Source organism: Carassius carassius, chromosome 38, assembly GCF_963082965.1.
Source record: "Carassius carassius chromosome 38, fCarCar2.1, whole genome shotgun sequence".
NCBI classification, from domain to species: domain Eukaryota; kingdom Metazoa; phylum Chordata; class Actinopteri; order Cypriniformes; family Cyprinidae; genus Carassius; species Carassius carassius.
Window position 1 is genome coordinate 23,603,340 of NC_081792.1, and position 24,357 is coordinate 23,627,696.

Sequence of the window (24,357 nt, forward strand, 5' to 3'; positions counted from 1 at the left end):
CAGCCAGGTTCAGGCAAGTGTTAGCCAGGGAATCACCAATGGAAGCAGTCTTGGCCAGGGAAGCAGTATGGGAAGTGGCCAGGGCCAGGCAAACATTGTTGGCCAGGGAAATATTGTGGGAAGCGGCCAGGGCCAGGAAAGCATTGTTGGCCAGGGAAATACTATAGGAAGCAGCCAGGGCCAGGGAAGTGGTCTGGGCCAGGGAAATACTATGGAAAGCGGTCTTGGCCAAGGAATCGACATGGGCCAGGAAACCGGTCTTGGAAAAGGAAGTAACCAGGTCCTGGCAAGCGTTGTTGGCCAGGGAAGTAGCCAGGGCCAGGAGAGCGTTGTTGGCCAGGCAAGTGTTGTTGGTCAAGGATATACTATGGGAAGCAGCCAGGTCCAGGCAAGTGTTTTTGGCCAGGGAAGTGGTGTGGGAAGTGGCCAGGGAAGTGGCCAGGCAAGTGGTATGGGAAGCGGCCAGGGCCAGGCAAGCATTGATGGCCAGGCAAGCGGTATGGGAAGTGGCCAGGGAAGCGGTATGGGAAGCATTGTTGGCCAGGGAAATACTATGGATAGTGGCCAGGGCCAGGGAAGTGCTATGGGAAGCGGCCAGGGCCAGGGAAACGGTATGGGAAGCGGCCAGGGCCAGGGAAAGGGTATGGGAAGTGGCCAGGGAAGTGGTATGGGAAGCGGCCAGGGCCAGGGAAGTGGTCTGGGCCAGGGAAATACTATGGAAAGCGGTCTTGGCCAAGGAATCGACATGGGCCAGGGAAGCGGTCTTGAAAAAGGAAGTAACCAGGTCCTGGCAAGCGTTGTTGGCCAGGGAAGTAGCCAGGGCCAGGAGAGCGTTGTTGGCCAGGCAAGTGTTGTTGGTCAAGTATATACTATGGGAAGCGGCCAGGGCCAGGGAAGTACTATGGGAAGCGGCCAGGGCCAGGCAAGCATTGATGGCCAGGGAAGCAGCCAGGCCCAGGCAAGCATTGTTGGCCAGGGAAGCGGTATGGGAAGTGGCCAAGGCCAGGCAAGCGTTGTTGGCCAGGAAAGTACTATGATAAGCGGCCAGGGCCAGGCAAGCTTTGCTGGCCAGGGAAATATTGTGGGAAGCGGCCAGGGCCAGGCAAGCATTGTTGGCCAGGGAAATACTATGGGAAGCAGCCAGGGCCAGGGAAGTGGTCTGGGCCAGGGAAACACTATGGAAAGCGGTCTTGGCCACGGAATCGACATGGGCCAGGGAAACACTATGGAAAGCGGTCTTGGCCACGGAATCGACATGGGCCAGGGAAGCGGTCTTGGAAAAGGAAGTAACCAGGTCCTGGCAAGCGTTGTTGGTCAAGGAAATACTATGGGAAGCGGCCAGGGCCAGGCAAGCATTGATGGCCAGGGAAATACTATGGGAAGCGGCCAGGGCCAGGCAAGCATTGATGGCCAGGTAAATGTTATGGGAAGCGGCCAGGGCCAGGCAAGCATTGTTGGCCAAGGAAGCAGCCAGGTCCAGGAAAGCATTGTTGGCCAGGGAAGCGGTATGGGAAGTGGCCAGGGCCAGGCAAGCATTGTTGGCCAGGGAAATACTATGGGAAGTGGCCAGGGCCAGGGGAGTGCTTTGGTAAGCGGCCAGGGCCAAGCAAGCATTGTTGGCCAGGGAAATACTTTGGAAAGCGGCCAGGCCAGCATTGTTGGCCAGGGAAGCAGCCAGGTCCAGGCAAGTGTTGTTGGCCAGGAAAGTGGTGTGGGAAGTGGCCAGGGAAATGGCCAGGGAAGCGGTATGGGAAGCATTGTTGGCCAGGGAAATACTATGGAAAGTGGCCAGGGAAGTGCTATGGGAAGCGGCCAGGGCCAGGGAAGCAGTATGGGAAGCGGCCAGGGCCAGGGAAGCAGTATGGGAAGCGGCCAGGGCCAGGGAAGCAGTATGGGAAGCGGCCAGGGCCAGGGAAGCGGTATGGGAAGTGGCCAGGGCCAGGGAAGTGGTATGGGAAACAGCCAGGGCCAAGGAAGCGGTATGGGAAGCGGCCAGGGCCAGGCAAGCATTGATGGCCAGGGAAATACTATGGGAAGCAGCCAGGGCCAGGGAAGTGTTGTTGGCCAGGGAAGCAGCCAGGTGCAGGCAAGTGTTGTTGGCCAGGGAAGTGGTGTGGGAAGTGGCCAGGCAAGCGGTATGGGAAGTGGCCAGGGCCAGGCAAGCATTGTTGGCCAGGAAAGTACTATGATAAGTGGCCAGGGAAGTGCTATGGTAAACGGACAGGGCCAGGCAAGCATTGTTGGCCAGGAAAGTACTATGATAAGTGGCCAGGGCCAGGCAAGCTTTGCTGGCCAGGGAAATACTATGGGGAGCGGCCAGGGCCAGGCAAGCATTGCTGGCCAGGGAAATACTATGGGGAGCGGCCAGGGAAGCGGTATGGGAAGCAGCCAGGGCCAGGGAAGCATTGATGGCCAGGCAAGTGTTGTTGGCCAGGGAAATACTGTGGGAAGCAGCCAGGGCCAGGGAAGTGGTATGGGAAATGGCCAGGGCCAGGGAAGCGGCAAGGGAAGCGGTGTTGGCCAGGGAAGCAGCCAGGTTCAGGCAAGTGTTGTTGGACATGGAAGCACCAATGGAAGCAGTCTTGTCCAGGGAAGCGGTATGGGAAGCAGCCAGGGCCAGGCAAGCGGTATGGGCAGCAGTCAGGGCCAGGGAAGCGGCCAGGGAAGCAGTATGGGAAGCATTGTTGGCCAGGGAAGTGGTATGGGAAGCGGTGTTGGCCAGGGAAGCAGCCAGGTTCAGGCAAGTGTTAGCCAGGGAAGCACCAATGGAAGCAGTCTTGGCCAGGGAAGCAGTATGGGAAGTGGCCAGGGCCAGGGAAGCGGCCATGGCCAGGCAAGCATTTTTGGCCAGGGAAATATTGTGGGAAGCGGCCATGGCCAGGCAAGCATTGTTGGCCAGGGAAATATTGTGGGAAGCGGCCAGGACCAGGCAAGCATTGTTGGCCGGGGAAATACTATGGAAAGCGGTCTTGGCCAAGGAAGCGGCATGGGCCAGGGAAGCGGTCTTGGACAAGGAAGTAACCAGGTCCTTGCAAGCATTGTTGGCCAGGGAAGTAGCCAGGGCCAGGAGAGCGCTGTTGGCCAGGCAAGCATTGTTGGCCAGGGAAATACTATGGGAAGCGGCCAGGGCCAGGGAAGCGGTATGGGAAGCATTGTTGGCCAGGGAAATACTATGGTGATTGGCCAGGCAAGCATTGTTGGCCAGGGAAATACTATGGGAAGTGGCCAGGGCCAGGCAAGCATTGTTGGCCAGGGAAGTGGTATGGGGAGCATTGTTGGCCAGGGAAGTACTATGGGAAGCAGCCAGGGCCAGGGAAGCGGTATGTGGCGCGGCCAGGGCCAGGGAAGCGGTATGTGGAGCGGCCAGGGCCAGGGAAGCGGTATGGGAAGCGGCCAGGGCCAGGCAAGCATTTTTGGCCAGGGAAATATTGTGGGAAGCGGCCATGGCCAGGCAAGCATTGTTGGCCAGGGAAATATTGTGGGAAGCGGCCAGGGCCAGGCAAGAATTGATGGCCAGGGAAATACTATGGGAAGCAGCCAGGGCCAGGGAAGTGTTGTTGGCCAGGGAAGCAGCCAGGTCCAGGCAAGTGTTGTTGGCCAGGGAAGTGGTGTGGGAAGTGGCCAGGGAAGTGGCCAGGCAAGCGGTATGGGAATTGGCCAGGGCCAGGCAGGCATTGTTGGCCAGGGAAATACTATAGGAAGTGGCCAGGGAAGTGCCATGGTAAGCGGACAGGGCCAGGCAAGCATTGTTGGCCAGGGAAGTACTATGATAAGCGGCCAGGGCCAGGCAAGGTTTGCTGGCCAGGGAAATATTGTGGGAAGCGGCCAGGGCCAGGCAAGCATTGTTGGCCAGGGAAATACTATGGGAAGCAGCCAGGGCCAGGGAAGTGGTCTGGGCCAGGGAAATACTATGGAAAGCGGTCTTGGCCACGGAATCGACATGGGCCAGGGAAGCGGTCTTGGAAAAGGAAGTAACCAGGTCTTAGCAAGAGTTGATGGCCAGGGAAGTAGCCAGGGCCAGGAGAGCGTTGTTGGCCAGGAAAGTGTTGTTGGTCAAGGAAATACTATGGGAAGCGGCCAGAGAAGTGGTATGGGAAGCTGCCAGGGCCAGGGAAGCTGTATGGGAAGCGGCCAGGGCCAGGGAAGCATTGATGGCCAGGGGAGCGGTATGGGAAGTGTCCAGGGCCAGGCAAGCATTGTTGGCCAGGGAAATACTAGGGGAAGCGGCCAGGGAAGCGGTATGGGAAGCATTGTTGGCCAGGGAAGTACTATGGTAAGCGGCCAGGGCCAGGCAAGCATTGTTGACCAGGGAAATACTATGGAAAGCTTCCAGGGCCAGGGAAGCATTGATGGCCAGGTAAGTGTTGTTGGCCAGGGAAGTACTATGGGAAGCGGCCAGGGAAGTACTATGGGAAGCGGCCAGGGAAGTACTATGGGAAGCGGCCAGGGCCAGGCAAGCATTGATGGCCATGGAAATACTATTGGAAGCGGCCAGTGCCAGGCAAGCATTGTTGGCCAGGGAAGAACTACGGGAAGCGGCCAGGGCCAGGCAAGCATTGTTGGCCAGGGAAATACTATGGGAAGCAGCCAGAGCCAGGCAAGCATTGATGGCCAGGGAAATACTATGGGAAGCGGCCAGGGCCAGGCAAGCATTGTTGGCCAGGGAAGCGGTCTTGGCCAGGGAAGCAGCCAGGTCCAGGCAAGTGTTGTCGACCAGGGAAGTGCTATGGGAAGCGGCCAGGGAAGTGGTATGGGAAGCGGCCAGGGCCAGGCAAGCGTTGTGGGCCAGGGAAGCGGTATGGGAGGCGGCCAGGGCCAGGGCCAGGGCCAGGGAAGCATTGATGGCCAGGCAAGTGTTGTTTGCCAGGGAAATACTATGGGAAGCTGCCAGGGCCAGGGAAGTACTATGGAAAGCGGCCAGGGCCAGGCAAGCATTGATGTCCAGGGAAGCGGTCTTGGCCAGGGAAGCAGCCAGTTCCAGGCAAGTGTTGTTAGCCAGGGAAGCGTTGTTGGTCAGGGAAGTGGCAAGGACCACGAAAGTGGTATAGAAAGGGGCCAGGGAGGCGGTATGGGAAGCGGCCAAGGCCAGGGAGGCGGTATGGGAAGTGGCCAGGGCCAGGGAAGCGGCCAGGGAGGGGTTATGGGAAGCGGCCAGGGAAGTGCTATGGGAAGCGTTGTTCGCCAGGCAAGCATTGTTGGCCAGGGAAGCAGCCACAGCCAAGCAAGCGTTTTGGGCCAGGGAAGCGGTATGGGTAGCGTTGCTGGCCAGGGAACCAATCTTGGCCACGGAACCACCAATGGAAGCGATCTTGACCAGGGAAGTACTATGGGAAGTGTCATGGGCCAGGCAAGCTCTGTTGGCCAAGGAAGCCGCCAGGGAAGCAGTATGGGAAGCGTTGTTGGCCAGGGAAGCGGCCAGGGCAGTGGTATGGGAAGCAGTCTAAGAAGCATTCTTGGCCTGGGAAGCGGCCTGGGAAGCGGCCAGGGAATCAGCCCTTGCCTGGAAAGCAGCCAGGGCGTGGGATGTGGTAATGTCCAGAGTAGTGACCAGGGTCTGGGAAGCAGTAACGGTCAGGGAAGTGAAAATGGCCAGGGAATAAGACAGGGAAGCAGTCAAGGGAATGGTCGGGGATGTGACCAATATCAGGGATGTGGTCAAGGAAATGGTTGATGTAGTTAGGCAAATGGTCATGGACGTTTTTGCATAACACTTTTGTGTGAGGTGTGTGTGTGGTGTCTTTTTTTTATTTATTTTTTCCTGGCCATTCAGTGCTTTATTCATATGGCATGTTTTTCCCTGTTTGCTCAAACAGTGGGGAAAGAGGTGGAAAATCTTTCAAAAATTGCACCACCTTAAATAAAAATAACTGCTTTATTTGAATTGTGTTTTTGGTATAATTTGACTTTTCACATAACTACTCTGGCATCAGTGCTTGAAGTTCCTCTCCATGAGTCCTAGATATTTAGCCAAATATTAGTGGGTGTTTATTTATTTGTTTGTATTTTAACTTTAATTTACTGTTGGCAAAGCTGAATTTTCTGCAGCCATTACTCCAGACAGAAGTAATTTTAATATGCCGATCTGGTGCTCTAGAAACATTTCATGAATGCTGAAAGCAAGTAGTACAATTTGTAAGAGCTTATGAAAGTGATTCTTCTGGGGCAATATGTTCAGGCACGTGCACACATAGACATGAAAGGGGGCTTGAAACCTGCCCTTTTTATTCCTGGAGAGAAAGTGCCCTTTTTTCTGGGATGCTTTTTTTTTTATTTTTGAAAAATAATATATATTTCTGTTTGCACACAGCTTCCCTGTCAAACAAATATATTTATTGAAATATAGTATCTAAATATCAGGTCAGGAGTTCTGAAGTGCTCCCTCTCCCCCGATTGTTAAACCCGATTGTATTGCTACCGCTAAAGAAAATAGTCCGCTCCGTCTCTACGGTTAGAAACCTGTGAGTCCATAGCAACGCTCTGTTTTTCATGGCAACGGTCTGTTATACTCCGCACAGCGGTCTGTTGGTTATAACAGACCGCATTCTACATTGGAATTCAACCAAGCCATGTAATAAAATAAGCATATATCACCACCAGGTGATATGCTTTAGTTATTTTGTTTATCCTATTTACCTGCATTTCACTGTCAATTAGATGCAAATGTGCGCATTTTAACTAGTTGACGCCTAATTTGCATACAGAACGTCCCCAGTTATTGACTTACATCAAGAGTCTTTCCCCCTGAAATTTAGAAATCTAAATTGGTGAATTTAGAAGAAATCTACAGATGCAAACAGATGGAGGATACACTCTAAAAAATGTAGTTAATCTGAGTAACTGCATCTGGTACATTAATAAATAAAACTGAGTAGAAATAAGTTAACATTAAACTTTAAAAATAACAATATTTATAAATTAACTATTTAAGTAATTTAACTTTTTTTTTTATTTCCTCGAAACCTTTATAAAATAGTATTCCATACCACCACAAATACATGACATTGGCTTTTATTGAATTTTTACTCAATTATTTTGGTAAGTTTAATTTTAAAGTGTTATGTATTCTGATAACACCAAAATAATTAAAACGATGTAGTGCCTTGTGCAAAAATAAACAAATTATTAGTAAAACACGCCCCTCTGTTTAATGCAGTTATTTAGGTTATTCTAAATATGAAGAGTTCAGATGAAAAATCCTCTAAGTGCCATCTGAAATTTCCTTCAATAATGATCATTTTTATCAAGCTTTTATGTTTATGTTCACTTATTTCACATTACTGGCAATGAAAATTACCTATTAATTGTCATTTAAGTTAAATTACTGAACTTACATATGAGCTTGAAAAAAAAAAAAGCTCATAAGAAAATTTCAGATGGCACTTAGAGGCTTTTGCATCTGTTTGAGGAAGATAAAATTAATTAACTTTTTAAATTATTTTTTTAAAAGGAAGTCAGAGTTGCGTTAATATATATATATATATATATATATATATATATATATATATATATATATATATATATATATATATATAATTATATTTTATATAAAAAAAAAAAAAAAACCTAATTATGAGAAGTGCCCTTTATTTCACTTGAACCCCTGCCCCTCAAAATGTCTGTGCACGTCCCTGAATATGTTCCTAGGAAACATTGATAATAAATATAGGAATATTATAATTGGTGATGCAGGTCAAAAGCTTCTTGTGGACCAGTGTATTTGGAATTGGAATAAAGCTTTGCGTGTTTGTAAAATATGGTTTAAATGAAGTAAAAGAGGCTATATTTAATGATTCATAGTACATGCTGCTAAAAGTGTAAGACGTTTAATCTGGATATTGATTTTTTTTTTTCTATGATTTGTTTGTTAAATGGAAAAGGATTCTATATTCATGTTGTAACGCGGTTCATTCGTGGGAAGGAGGCAAGAACCGATGGACAATCAAATAAGACTTTAATAATAAAATAAAGACAAAACAGTTCAACTGCCATGCACAAACAAAACCAAAACACAATCTAAAATCCAGGCCTGGTCCTCTCTTGCCCTTCACTGTCGTTGCTCCTGTTTTATATCCATCCATCTCCTCTGTAGGACTCGAGACCGGTGGGTCGAGCAGGTGTTGCTCATTTCCAATCACTCCACCGGCCTCGCTCCGTTCCCATGGCTCTCGGCCCCGCCCCACTCGCCACATACCCTCACCGCCCCTCGCAGGCCAGGGGGTACCCACGAGACTGCGCTCTACCCCCCCCCCCCCAAAGTCAGAGTCCAAGCAAAATTATTAGTATTCTTCTGGAGATTTAAGAACTACAGCAACAGTTTAGAGAACATTGTTATCAAGGCAAACAAGTCTTTTAATATTTTCTATGAGAATACAGTTCTTGATTACTGAATAAATGGTTTGCACATTCTTGTAAACTACAGTTATATACTTTGTTCTTTAAAAAAAAAAATGTAAATGGTCTTGGGTCTGTGCAGTGCTGCATGAAGTCGAACACGCGTATTGGTACCACAACATGAATGCTGCACCACCTTACCACAGCAGATTCATTTTGCAGTTGATAGTGTCGCTATAGAAATGCACAATTCTCTCGTAATTAGGCTAGCTGAATAATTATGACATGGCGTGAAAGCAGGGGCAAGTTCAAGCTCAAACTGGTGTTCACCGTTTTGCTACACTTTCCAGTTTGAACAAAATGTTTCCTGTAAATGGTGTGCAACGGAGTTTGAGATACATTTTCTCTTGTTTGGTGGGTGTGTCAAACATGTTAGCCCAGTAAGCAGTAGTTTTGCTTTTGTCAACAAAAATTATGACTAAATATCATCAACGAACCTTTATCATGTGACGAAAATGAGACAAGACACAACTTAAATGCTGGTCATGTGACGATGACTATAATTAAATGTATAATGCAATACTGTTGATGAATGAAAATGAGACTAAATGTGGTTTACAAAATAAAAACTATGCTAAAATGTCTCTTCATTTTCATTGACCAAAACGAGATTAAACAATGTTATAATGTTATTTCATCTTGTTTAGTCATGTTATTATTTCGCAGTATTTCTGTTTCCTGTGTCTCACTTCAGTGGCTGCATCAGGTCGCATTGCGCATAATTTAAGTTGTTAATCGCTGAAAATACTATCCCGATCCACTCCGTCAAGGCGCGCGTTACTCATTCAAAACACGCACCACCGGAAACACAACATGTCGCAATCTTTGACGAAACCGGCGAGAGTCAATGAGCATTTGAAATCACTGCCTTAAAACTTGTTGTAAAACTTCTTAACGGCACATTTTTAAATAGTTACTATAGCTATAGAGAAAGAATATACATATCACCAATGAATGTCGGTTGAATGGATCTGTTCCTCATATGGATATAGGATTTAAATAAAAATAAAATACTTTCATGATTATTTTATTTGATGCTTGTGCATGACAGCATACTAATAAAAATGATGTGCCCCCACTCTCTATTATAGATCAGTGTGTGTCCCATAGTAAACCAAATAAATATTACATGATAATGGTTAATTTATCTCTCTCTCTTTCTTTTCATGTAAGGATTCTACGATTATTTGTACCAAGAATAATAATATAAAATTTTATAAAATCATAATTAAGTAGTTTAATGCACTTAACTGATTTGCTTAATTTTGAAATTATAATGTATCATTCTGTTTTGACTTGCCATTTTAAAGACTACATTTTAACAATACTACACTTCATTAAAATGTATGTGATCATTTAACCATTATCATGCAATATTGTATTTATCTTGTTTATCATGGGTCACATAATATGCTGCCAGATCTTAGCCTGATTTAGGCCACATATCACTGGACTGATCTGGGCCACACTCCTCCCACCAACAACCCGCCCTCATGTTGTTTGCTGGATCCCCGCCTTGCCGTCATTTCCACACGTGGCCCAGCTCTGGCCGAAAGGGTACATGCCATTGCCGACAGGAGGCCAGCAGTGCCACCTTGAGGCCACATGTGGGCCAAGTCCGTTTGCTATGTGGGAACCTTCGGCAAGAATGTTTTTTTTTTTTTCTTCCCTCTCCTCTATCAGAGCACGCGCATTAATAAATAGCACACTACAGCCACACATGCAGACTCGAGCGGAGCTGCTTATTTTATGAAAAACAATGATTAACCATTCAGTAAGAAAGCAAATTATTATGAACCAATACACTGGCTGTTCAAGCACTTTATCTAAAGCCAAGCATTTTTTTTTATTAAACCTTGAAAATACAGCATTAAATTTCAAGCATTTTCAGGGATTTCAGGGATTTCAAGCACTCGTACGACCCTAAAAAGAGCAGCATGCCCCTTTAGCAGTACGGCATATGGTCAATACTCGAATTTAGGCACAGCATTAGCCCTTGTCCAGATAACGTTTAGCATTGATACGAGCAAATTTACGATCTATACATTTAAGTATCAAGCACTATATCGATACACCAGATAGCTTGAGCAACAGCGTATCACTGATTTAAACACTGAAAACAATGAAAAAAACGTTGCTTATCTTTGTGAAGACATCCAGAGATTAATTAAAGGTGAAATGGCCAGTTGTTCGTGGATGCTTTGATTCTTCTTGAATAACTTGCTTCTTCCAGCGGGAAAGCAGATCTCATGTAAAGTTGTTGGGTCAGTCGTATTAGTACAACTTTGGCGATGAATCGCAGGCAAAGTTTCTATATCAAGTGTTCGCTCATATCACTTTCAGTCCATCGACTTGAGATACTCGAGATACTCTGTGGGAATCTTGTCAAAAAAACTTGATTTAAACGCTTCCTATGGAGATAGATTCACCGTCTGATTAGTTCCTGAGCGAGCGATAGCTCTTGCAAGAAGTTTAAGTCTTGCGAGCCATTTGAGCATACTTACCGAGCAGTAGTGCCACGTATATATGTTCTGTGTCTAATTGTAGAATGGTAATGATTGGAGCTATTTGTCAGCTGACCGCATCAGCTGGTCGCAGCCTATGCCTCCGTGGCCTGACTGAACTAACGCTGCGCTCGATTTATGATGTTATCTATTTTATCAGTGAAGAAATTCATAAAGTCATTACTATTAAACTGTGAGGGAATATTTAAATCGGGTGGTGTCTGGTTATTTGTTAATCTAGCCACTGTGCTAAATAAAAACCTTGGATTGTTTAGGTTATTTTCAATGAGTGTGTGGATATGCTCGGCCCTGGCAGTTTTTAGAGCCTGTCTATAGCTGGACATACTGTTTTTCCACGCAATTCTAAAAAACTTCCAAGTAAATTTTTCTCCATTTGCGCTCGAGACTACAAGTTTCTTTCTTGAGAGAGTGGGTATTACTGTTATACCATGGCCCTGTAAATTTTTCTCTAACCTTTTTCAATTTTGGGGGCAACAGCTTCTAATAGGGGTGACCCCAAATAGTCAACGATTCAATGCTTCGATTCGAGGAGCCTGATTCGACTACCAATCTAATAGTTGAATATTCGCGGGCTGTTATGATTATGCTATTCTGACTATATGTGAGCGCTCAAATGTCTGATTTCACATATAACTTGCGGTTTTCTCCCAATAAGTTAATATGCAGCCTATTATGATAAAGCCGTGAATAAGAATCTGAAAAGAAAGAACCTTCAAATAAATATTTTTAAGTGCATGAATAAATCCAACCACCCCTATAGATTTATGTATCACTTTCCATATTCCGTCACCGACAGAGGAGCATCTTGGCGGCAGGGATTTAAAACTTTACCAAGACTCAAACTGACACAGGCAGAGACTAGATTTTTTCGATCAGGTAGGGTACAAGTGATTTCAAAACATTTCAGCCGGTGTATATATATCGTGGATATATTATTTACCTGATATAAGATGCATTTGGTTTTGAGTCAAGTGCTTCATTGTAGTACTACGGTGATATCTCTTAAGCACACAGCGCGAGCAGGTCAGACTACAATGCAGAATATTAATAACTATGACTGGGACTGTCACACTCATTATAATGAGAACATCCAACTCAGAACTCAGAAAAGGCTGAAAACAAATGGAAGGGAGACAAATGGGGGTTAACTGTTAGGTCGGGTCTTCTATCACGATATAATCTAATGAATACAACAAACAGGTTATATCCACACAGGGAACACGGAATGACACATGAACTGAGCTGGCAGACCCGACAAAGGAAGACTGAACAAACTGGGGCTTTTAAACACAGGATGACAAGTAACTAAGGAGACACACCTGAAATCAAATTAACAGTTAACAGGAGACAGGAACTTTGTCACAGAGCTAAAACACACACAGACAGGTCCATAATCCTGACAACACTCAATGCAGAATGGAATATTTTTTTTTTTTTTTTTAACCAACGGAGGCACGAGAGCTCATCTCTGCCCCAGGCCTCCACCTCCCCTTCTCTATCATTTAGCAGTCATAATTACATCAGCAGTTTCGGCACATTTGCTACTTCAGTAACATGTTATGGTATTACAGCTGTGGAATTACTATACAAATAATACACATTCTGAGACATGAATTGAAATGAATTGTAAAAACAACTGAACACCAAATTGTTTAGCCCACTTGTCCCACAGTTTAATTAAGGCTTAATTCACGCAATAAGTCACATAGCAAGCCGCTGCCAGTAAGTTGACCAGCATCATAACAGACATCACTTGCACGTTCAGGCTCAAGGGAGTGTAATTCCATCAACATATACACTTCCCACCACTCACAAGCTTGAAACTACATGGGTTGAACATAAGTCAACATGAACTCAGCCTTGCTCATTGAATTAATATTCAAAATTAGTCTGCCTAAGCGAAAAATCTCATTGTGTCACAAGCATGATTATAAACTGTTCACAGATTGACATTTCCATCTTTTAATTAAGCAAATCTAATTTTATACACGGTTTTCAGTGAATTAAGCAGCTGTTAAACTATAGTATTTATTCATACTGCATACACAATGGGGACATATACTTAACCACATGCTTCTCTTCTTTTGAAAAGTATAGAGTCAGGATTATAACATGTCCCATATTCTTTTGATGCTACAGGGTTATAATATAAATCGATCTGCTGTTCTTTATTTTTTTTAACACAAATTAAACTTTGTGTTTTCTTTGTGTGTGTGTGTGTGTGTGTGTGCTCTAGAAAATTCAGACTTTTCTGTTTTTGTGACAGTGTATGTACTTTGGGGACCATTTAAAAATGTGAAAAGTGTCAATACAAATATAAATGTTCCTTGGTAAGCCTCAATCTGATTTCACAGTGCATACAGATGAGGGCAGTATGGTGTAGAGGATGAATTGTCCAAGAGAACGTCGGATTTTAAATCACCATAGTCTTTATATTAGGGGTCAGCATGACATTAACACAAGGCTTTTCTTTTCTCAAGTTGAGACATTTTGAGAGGTATCATGTTTATATATATATATATATATATAACACACACACAGACATATATATATATATCTATATATATAATGTGTCTGTGTGTGCCTGTGTGTGTGTGTGTGTGTCTGTGTCTGTGTCTGTGTGTGTGTGTGTCAGGAGTCCTCCCACAGATGCCTTTAAAGATGGTTCCTTTGGCTAGTTTTATAATCCTTTCAGTAAGTGATAAGAATGTAGGACTCTCAGATAGAGTTAACACATTCTACCATGTTTAAAATCCTTGCTGCCGAATTCCACAGACTTTTCTCCTTAATCAGTACAGAAAATATGTGACAGATTCTGTCTGCGCCCACCATTGTACAAAACAAAAGCAGAAACAAAGTTTAAAATGACAAATGTAAGTGTGTGTGTGTGTGTGTGTGTGTGTGTGTGTCTGACAAGATTATATAACCTATTTTTTTTCAATGGCTGTCCATACAATAAAATACTTGTAATTAACCCTATGCTTTTCTTCACATTCTTCCATATATTTTAAAGAGTTTCATAAATACAGTCCTAAATACATGACACACTTAAAATAAAACTTTATAGGTTTTTATTTTACTTATTTTTTTTTTGCATCTGGAATGGTAAAGAACTGCAGTACAAGATAATCTGATATTTGCAAGTAGATACCGTCAAGTTAGTAACAATGTTATTCTTTTGTATATGATTTTCAATGCGAATGAGATGCTAATATGCTATTTTTGAACAAATATTACCTTGTGTTGAATTTTTATTATCTATAAAAACTACTGTATCAATATTCAGATAGCATCCTTAGTAATGAGTCTGGAAGTGGAATCATTAATCTACTTTTAAGGAGTCAATCAATCACACTTACTCAATTGCACTAGTGCAGCGAAGAAATAGATGCTAATTCGGGGTTGACCACCAGGAGCAGTAGCACCTTTCTGTTCATTACAGCAGAAGTGCCAATGACCATCTATCCAGACAACATTACCTTCTGAACTCAGTGCATTCCCTTTTATCCTACTTTGCTGTGCAGCATCTGCAGTGCAGAAAGTGTAGCACAATAAAAGTGTAAACCAGGAGAAGAATCATTCTAGAAAAGAATAAAAACATTATTAAAGTTATAACGTATCATTTCAGGCTATAATTGAGAGTCACAAGGATATTTTGTAATATCGTGGAAATTATGGAGGAAAGCTATGATGGAAACAGTAATCTGATTGTCTTAGATGATGGATGGGCCTATTTCAAAGTGATCTAGATTGTGGTAAATCTATGATTAAAACCTAAAGCGTGTAATTTTATTTTTTTTTTTTTTTTTTTTTTTTTTTTTACAAAAGTCCAATATGAACAATCTGTAACGGAACAGAGAGAACCCAAGAGGCGAATGGCAGGTTAATCCTCTTTTAATAGAAATAAGGCAAAGCCGCAACGGCCGAAAAACAAAGGCAGAGTACAGGGATAATTCCTGGTTGAAACACTGAAGCCTAAGTGGCTGGTCCGAGAAGCCACTGGTCAGCGAGACGGGGTACCGGTGAGGCGGCGGACCCTTCGTTACTCCTCACGGCAGTAAACAGGGCGGAGAACAAGACAGGTAACAAACAGTCCACACAAGACTCTCCAAACGACAAGACTAGACAGGACTAATGGTCTGTAGGAAAAGCACAAAAACGTCAGAAACATCTGAAGTGGTTAGTAATAATCCAACAGGGAATGGAAAGAGACAGAGCTAGAAATAGAGAGCCTAATGATAGGAGATAGAGAGCAGGTGAGCGGGAGAGAATGAGGAACAGCGGAAGATGATGAGAGTAGAGATAAGTGAGCGCAAAGGAAAAGAAAGAACCAGCAGATGGAGACAGAGATAGAAAAGAGAAAGAACTGGGATCATGACAGTACCCCCTCCTCAACGTGCACCCCCTGGCGCACCCAAGGAGGAGGACTGGCGGGAGCGATAAAAGTCGTCAATGAGCGAGCGGTCCAGGACGTCCCGGGCGGGGATCCAGCTCCTCTCCTCTGGGCCATACCCCTCCCAGTCAACGAGAAACTGCTGACCACGCCCTCAGGGACAAACATCAAGGAGTCTACGGACTCGATAGACAGGGGAACCCTCGATGCGGACGGGAGAGGAGACGGGACGGGGGGGGGGGGGGGGGGGGGGCGAACTACAGGTTTAAGACAAGAAACGTGAAACACAGGGTGGACGCGACAGAGATTAGATGGCAACCTAAGTCTTACCGAGACAGGACTGAGGACCCTAACGACGTGGTATGGTCCAATAAATTTGGGGGCCAATTTACGAGATGAGAACTGGAGTGGCAGATTCTGAGTCGATAACCACACCCTTTGACCACGAACATAACAAGGGCTCTTGACGCGGCACTTGTCAGCAGCCCGGCGAGTGATGGCGCAAGCCTTACACAGGGCGGATCTAACCGCTCTCAAAGTACGTCTGCTACGTTGAACAAATGTCTGGACCGATGGGACGTTAGACTCGGGGTTAGAGGAGGGGGAAGAGGGGAGGTTGGTACCCTAGACAGCATTGAAAAGGCGACAGCCCGGTGGCAGAAGAGGGGGGCGGAATTATGAGCGTATTCTGCCCACGGGAGTTGCTCAGACCAGGAAGCGGGGTTGCAGAAAGCGAGACTGCGTAAAATGCGTCCAATGGTCTGGTTAGCGCGCTCATCTTGTCCATTGGTCTGGGGGTGATAACCCGAAGAGAGACTGGCAGAAGCTCCGATGAGGCGACAAAACTCCCTCCAGAAAAGGGAGGAGAATTGTGGACCTCTATCGGACACGATATTCTCGGGAAGACTGTGAATCTTGAAAATATGCTCGACGACAATCTGGGCGGTCTCTCTAGCAGAGGGGAGTTTAGAAAGCGGGACAAAAAGGGCCGCATTAGAAAAGTGATCGATAACAGTGAGAATTACAGTATTTCCTCCCGAAGGAGGAAGCCCTGTAATAAAATCGAGAGCAATCTGAGCCCAAGGACGCGACGGAACAGGTAAAGGTCTGAGGAGACCCGCGGGAGGTCTGTTGCTGACCTTAGTCTGAGCGCAAACGGAACAGGATGCTACAAAACGATGGATATCATGTTCTCGAGTGGGCCACCAGAACCTCTGCGAAACCGAGGCGATGGTACCTCTAACACCTGGATGTGCAAACAGTTTAGAGGAGTGACCTCACTGGAGAACAACGCGACGCGCAGAAGAGGGTACGAACAGTAATCCCCTGGGGCAGAGACGAGGCGTGATAGAATGGGCAAGGGCACGTCTAACAATTTGTTCAATACCCCAGACAGCTGCACCCACCACCAATCCTTGAGGCAGAATCCTATCATCAGTGGGTACGGATTCGGGAGAGGCGAACTGGTGAGGGAGCGCGTCAGGCATTTGATTCTTGGAACCGGGGCGGTAGGAAATAGTGAAATCGAAACGCGAAAAGAAAAGAGACCAGCGCGCCTGACGAGCGTTAAGTCTCTTAGCAGAACGGATATATTCAAGGTTACGATGGTCAGTCCAGACTATGAACGGAACTGAAGATCCCTCCAGCCAGTGCCGCCTCTCCCCTAACGCAAGACGAATAGCCAAAAGCTCGCGATTACCCACATCGTAATTACGCTCGGATGGAGACAGGCGGTGTGAAAAAAACGCGCAAGGGTGGATCCTCTCGTCAGCGAGTGACCGCTGGGAGAGGATAGCCCCCACTCCCACCTCCGAAGCGTCAACCTCCACGATAAATTGTCTAGACACGTCAGGAGAGATGAGAATAGGCGCAGAAGAAAACAAACTTAAGACTCGTCTCCCTCTTTAATGCGAACAAGATGATAGGCATTGTGGAGGTCTAGTTTTGTGAAGAACTGCGCCCCCTGCAGGATCTCAAAGGCGGATGACATAAGTGGCAAGGGATAACGGTTCTTAACAGTTATGTCATTTAAACCTCTGTAATCAATGCAGGGGCGTAAAGAGCCGTCCTTCTTCACAAAATAGAACCCCGCACCAGCAGGAGAGGAAGAGGAGACAATGGTACCTTCGTCCAATGATTCGGAGAGATACTTCTCTAGAGCCACGCGCTCGGGGACTGAGAGGGAGTAAAGTCTACCCCTGTGAGGTGTAGAGCCAGGGAGAAGCTCGATGCTGCAATCATAGGGTTGGTGCGGAGGAAGAGTAGCGGCCCGGGAACGACTGAAAACCGCTCGCAAATCAAAGTACTCCTCCGGAACTCCTGACAAATCACCCGGCTCCTCCTGAAAATCAGAAACAGAATACACGGGAGGGACAGCAGACATCAAACACAAGTCCACACAAGACTCTCCAAACGACAAGACTAGACGGGACAGGACTAATGGTCTGTAGGAAAAGCACAAAAACGTCAGAAACATCTGAAGTGGTTAGTAATAATCCAACAGGGAATGGAAAGAGACAGAACTAGAAATAGAGAGCCTAATGATAGGAGATAGAGAGCAGGTGAGCGGGAGAGAATGAGGAACAGCTGAAGATGATGAGAGTAGAGATAAGTGAGTGCAAAGGAAAAGAAAGAACCAGCAGATGGAGACAGAGATAGAAAAGAGAAAGAACTGGGATCATGACACAATCCCTCTCTGGTATGACTGTGGTAAATCTGTGGTTTGCATGTGCAGAAGACCACTGCTCTGTAATGTGTACGAGAATACACAATGACCCATTCAGGGAACATCCTCTGTTTCTTACGCAGCAGAAAGTGAGCAGAATAGATTGTCCCTGCAATTGTAATTAATCCCAAGGGAAACATTTGGGAGAGCTGTATTTTCAATTATCACAATTTAGCCCAGGAAATCTGATTTGGGAAATCTATTTACAGGAATGTACAGACTCTTACACTCTCCACGAAGGGAAATGCAGCACCTCCAATAAAAAAAAATAAAATAAAAAAAAAGACTTTGAAAGAGTCATGAAAGCACAGCCAACTGATATTAGTTACTGACCAGCTAAGCTAAGTACCAGTCATTCATGCATTTTCAATATAAAGTTCATAGAGCTGCAGTGAATTAGCTTTAGGCATTTTTAAACAGGGTCTTCCAACAAAATGCAACTAGGGCTTTCCAAATAGTAAAACCTTAAAAAATATACATGAATTTGGCTCAACCAGCTATGTGATATTGTGAGTTGAAAATTTATTACCTGTCATGTATTATTGTATTATTTATTTTAATCTGGCACGGAGCTGTCACTGAACATTTTTTCTTTATATTATGCTATTTTATAGTTGTAAAAACATGTTTAGTTTGTGCTGAGCTTTACTTTTCTGTTCTCTTTGTAGTGTGGAGAACTATGACAGATGTTCCTTCAAGGAAATATACATAAAAATGTTCCTTCATAGAAACACAGCTGCTGTATTATATTCTGTGCTGCTCTATTGCATCATGCTGCAGGAAATACAATACACAGAAGCAAATGTGATTGTAGATTTATAAAAGAATAACACTGAAATTGTTGAAATCATACAATGATTAACATACATCAAACTGTAATGATAATACAATTCTTAAACTCAAAAATTCTTAATCTATTTGTTTGGGAAGGCTCCCAGATAGAATGTGGGAATCGTGCTGAAATCTGTGCAGAGACACTTGCAGCTCAGGCTCTACGCTGGCTGAGTGCAGATTTTATTTATTTATTATTATTATTATTATTTATGTCCAACTCAATGGACATCAGTTCTTGAAATATATCATCAATAACCTCATGAATTTGCTGTATTGTGAAATTTGTGCAAGCATTTAAAACAAATTCTAATGTTTTATGAATATTGATTTTAATTACTAAAATATTATTAATATGTTTTCATTTATGACTTCCATGTGACCATAGACTGTCAATCTATTTTTCATTGGTTTTAGTGAGAAACAACCATAGTGGACCTGGATGTTAGATCAACTAATACACAGCAACACACACACCCACACCCTCCACACCAATGCACACAATCATATATTTGTCAAAACAATCAGCAAGTACACAAACACATTCACATAGAAGACATTTACACATATACTCAGATCCAACAAAAGGAATTAAACAAGATTTTCTGGGATTTCATATCATTTTACCTTTTTCTACATTCTTATTGCATTGCTCATTCTTATAGTAGCATATGTGTTCTTTTCAATATCTTCAACACATGTTCAACTCTCTTACAAAAACTAGTTCATAATGGTTAAAAAATTATTTTAAGAGAAAAAGACCAAGCGGAATCATCTGTGTAAGAGAGAGAGAGAAAAAAAAGAAAAAAAGAAAGAAAAAAACGCAAAGCTTGTTCTTAAGGCTCATATTTGAAAAGAGCACATTTCGATGTTAATCGAATGCTTTCCATTCAAACAATTGACGCCGATTTGCGGCTAAAGTGAAAGTAAAATGCGCAAGGTCATTTACAAGTTATGAAAGTTAAGGAAAGCGAAGGAAAGAGGGAAAACACAAACGAACCCCGCCCGCCGTTGATACCCGTATTACCGGTATAGTCACACGTCGATTAACCTGTGGGAAGATTTCTTTACCGTCACAACCCTAATATTTAAAGTGCACTCTTTCTTTTTGAAATTTTCAGTGTGAACACACTACTTGCACTATTTATACTACAAAACGTCACAGAATAGTGCATAAGTATACGCGATTTGGGACGCACCTAGGGAAGCAGGAACTGAACAAGTAAGTGTACTCAGAAACAAACAGAAACACAAAATGAGAAAACAGACTTGGATCGTGACAGCCACAATAGTGATCCATTTTATTTATTTATTTATATTTTCTTAGTAAGTAAACTTGCATGAGTGGATCACTAATAAATAAACACATAAATATAAGTTATAAATTTGCTTTTTAAATTTATAAATAAATACATTTTTTGCTCAAAATTCATCCACAAAGATTAGTCTTTCTCAGTAAATGTTTACACACACCAGCAAACTCTTCTCTCTTGGCTCTTCTGCATCTGGTAAAGCAATATCTCTGAAAATGGTGAATGCAATTTTGCTGTAAACTGTGCCTGAATGATTGCTTGCTAATTCTGCTTGGAGAAGGTGAGATGTTCTATTCTCCATTACCATATTTTTCATAGTGATGGATCCAAAGAGCTTTGGTCGGTGGCTTCATTTCAAAAGAGCAACAACTGTTAAAAGAGGTATATTTTATGTGCATTCCAATTTAATATGTTGCCCTCAGCATGCACCTTGGTATGCTTTTGATTTATTTATTTATTATTTTGTTTTCTTTTAATGGTAACCACATTGACAATGCATGCCTAGCTGAATTAGATGAAGAAATGCATTGGTTCATTGTATTTGTTTTAGAAATTCAGCTAATAAAGGGAGGAAGAAATAGTGTTCATGCATATCAACATGTATATCTCAAAGGGTATGGTATACAAAATACAAAAGGTATTTTGCAAGTATACTTGATGATTCTTTTGCAGTGGCAGCTTGTGGGTTTTAAAATAGAGGAAGCATACTAATTGTATTATTATTATTGCCATTTTTGCCATATTATATGCCATTTGCTTAACCACTTTAAAATGGCTTTTTGGTTGCTTTTAGTCATAAAACATTAAGAAATTAAAGTAGAAAACTGTAATTAGTCAGACAACATTAAGAAATTACAGACATACAACAAGATAATATATATTAGAGAGAGTAAAGTATGGCTTGTCTCCAAAAATTTGATTGATGAGGATCATAAAAGCCATCTGTTCTGGACACCTGTTTGTACACCCCCCTCCCCTCCCTGTACAGCCAGCTGACCTTAATATGAACTTATGAACCCAAGGAGGAATTTCGGAGGGAGGGAGAAATGTGGGAAGCTATGTGCTTTTTTTAAACTCTGAAAAGGGGCGAAATCATGAAAATGGTGTAAGGGAAGATTTTATTAAGGTTTAAAATAAACAGTGTATTTCAAGAAAAAGGTTATAAATGCATAGCAGCAATGGAAACAATGTAATGATCGTTTTCGTAGTTGGAAAAGTGTAAAAACGTTGTTAAAGTTGTTACAAATGAAATAAAACTAGGTTACTGGTTATTTATCTGATACAACCAAACGAGTCAAAACTATCAGATATGTTTTCGTTAAGCAATACGTGAAAAAGATGTGAGAGCTTGTAGAATCACAATTTAAAAATGGTGTTTTGTTACCAGTTAGAAAATAAAGAAAACTAGGTAATAGAGTTTTAGCATTTGTACCTTACCTCAAACTGAAAAAAAGAAACGAACGTAAAGCAGCGATACAAACCAGAAAAGTAGGAGTTTTGTCACGATGTTATAGAAAAGTTAAAACAAAAGAAAAAAGATGGTAGACATTACGCGGATCTAAAATAAAATACACCAGACCCCGTCTTTAAAACACCAGCACAAGATACTTGTCAAAACTATGTTGTACTTTACCACTAACTAAAATTGACAAGAGTGAAACAAAAGAAAAAAAAGATCTCACAGCAAAGTGTTATGACGTCTCCGGTAACGTTAGCTCGACTCAAAAAAAAAAAAAAAAGAAGCGAACGTAAAGCAATGTTATAAACCAAGAAAGTAGGCGTTTGTCACATCGGGTGAAAAGTTAAAACAAAAGAAAAAAAGGTAACTTAGGCATTTACGCTGATCTCAAAGAAAATATATCGGACCCGTCTTTAAAACACCAGAACAAGATACTTGTCAAATCTATGCAGTACTTTACCACTAACTACAATTTTAAAAAGCGAGACTGTTAGACGAAAGAAAAAAAAAAGATCCTCCGGCAGAGTTGTGAAGCGTCCGTAAAACACAGGCTCGGGAATGCTCCAGAAAAAAACCACGCCTCCAGCGCTAGAGAGGGCCGGGCAAGAGGCGTGATAGCAGCATTAAATAGATTTAAATGTTACAATAATTAAACTAAGTAGTTTTTTAATAAATAGACATCAGTCCTTAATTAGTGAAAACTTTATAACCGTTTAAACATATGGTCAATTTTTACTTTTTAAATGATGTAGGCCTATACGATTTTTATTTACTTTTAGGCTAGTCTTAAAAATAAATAAAAAAACATAGTTGAAAAGGCGTTATTTGTTTTTAATGTGTTAAGTTAATTACTTTAATCTATGACTAGTCTAAATCTAGACTATCTCCGTCGATATATCTTTTATTTTTGTCAAGCTTAATTTCTCAAGCTATGTCAATTAACACACACACACACACACACATACTTTCCTTCCCCCATGCTTATTCTGTGAAACATTTCTATAGCCACATCTTTATTTAACAAAATCTAAAATGAGATCTGATGTATTGCTATATTAAATGTTTCTGTAGGTCGTAATCTTTCGTTGTCATATCTTTTACATTTTATTAAAATAGGTTCAACTGTGTCACAATATCACATTTAACACAAAGTCCAGACACATGTATTTCATCTTATAAATAATGACTGATTAAGTGCAATGTGTCCAATTCTATGGCGAGATCTTCTCTTCTATTCCCAAAAATTCTCCTTTCATTTCCAACTGGTCTTTGAATATTATATAAATGCTAGGGATGGGACGAAATATCGTTTGACAAAATATCGCGATACAAAACGTGACGAAACGCATCGAGGTCGAAAAAAATGGATCGCAAAATAAAGATAGATGGCACTGCTGCATGATTTGCGTAGTATATAAATAATTTAGTGTATTATATGTGTGTGTATGAATATGGGCCAGACATACAGTCTATGGTGGCAGGCTGGCAGCACCATCTGCTGATCAAGCAGGGTAAAAAAACTAAATGAAAAAAAAATTATATCCGGGGAACGGACTTAATTTGGCTGTTATTTAAATTTTATATATGTATGCATGCCTGTATGTATATAAAAATTTTTTTATTTTATTTACATGTTCAAATAAAATAAACAAACAAACAAAACGGTGCGGTACGTCGTCACGTCAAGACAGTGCATGTTGCAACAACAACACTGCAGCGAGCTAACAAATATTAGGCCCCCAAACAGCCGACCATGGAGTCAAATGAGGTCGAAATTGAGGACGCTCCGCCTGGATACAAGTCATATGTCTGGCAGTATTTTGGCTTTCTCATTAAAAAAGACAAAGACGGCAATAGAGTAACTGACAAGACTAAGACTGTGTGTAAGCTATGCCATGCTGTCATTCCGTACACCACATCCAACACAACAAACATGAACCACCACCTTCAACGTCACCATAAAAATGTAAAGACGGCCCCGGGGAAAACGAGCCTACCGAAGGGACAGCTGACCATGAAACAAGCGCTGACACCAACTCTACCTCCGTCAAGTCCGCGTGCAAAACAGATAACCAGGCTCATTGGCGAATTCATAGCGGACTATATGGCTCCATTTAACATGGTAGAGAAAATTCATCCAAATGTTCAATGTGCTGGAGCCCAAGTTTAAGATGCCATGTCGAGGACATTTTTCAGAGAAGGTAATCCCGGAAATTTACAATGAAACCAAACAAAGCGTGAAAGAGTATCTAAAAAATGCCGACTGTGTCGCCCTGACCACCGACAGCTGGACCTCGCGTGCAACACAGAGTTATATAACCATCACGGCAGAAGTCATCAACGAGAAATGGGAGAGAAAAAGCTTTGTGTTGCAAACTCGTGAGCTAAGTGAAAGTCATACTGGTGTTAACATAGCTCACGTGTTGAGAAATGCACTGAGTGAGTGGGAGCTAACGAGGCCACAAACAACCATTGCTTGTGTCACAGACAACGCGAGCAACATGGACATTGCTGTGAGAGAGAGCGGTCTCCACCCTCACATCAAGTGCTTAGCGCATGTTGTGAATCTGGCCAGTAAGCGAGGCTTGGCTGTATCCCGCGTCGGGCGCCTTCTTGGTCGTGTGTGAAGAATAACTACATTCTTTCACAAGAGCACCACAGCCACCGCCGTCCTGACCAACAATCAAACCCAGTTAGAGCTGCCTCGGCATAAACTTATC

At 43.2% G+C, this 24,357-nt stretch overlaps 1 protein-coding gene across 1 annotated transcript in view; it reads left to right on the forward strand.

The window, feature by feature from the left end:
• The first annotated feature begins 19,700 nt into the window (after positions 1–19,700).
• LOC132119592 (NTPase KAP family P-loop domain-containing protein 1-like) overlaps positions 19,701–24,357 on the forward strand; it is a 34,788-nt gene continuing 30,131 nt past the window's right edge. Inside the window, exons 1-2 of the mRNA XM_059529688.1 lie at positions 19,701–19,894; positions 19,987–20,087. Coding sequence (XP_059385671.1) covers position 20,087 — 1 coding nt within the window. The 5' untranslated portion in view covers positions 19,701–19,894; positions 19,987–20,086. The remainder of the gene's footprint in view (positions 19,895–19,986; positions 20,088–24,357) is intronic.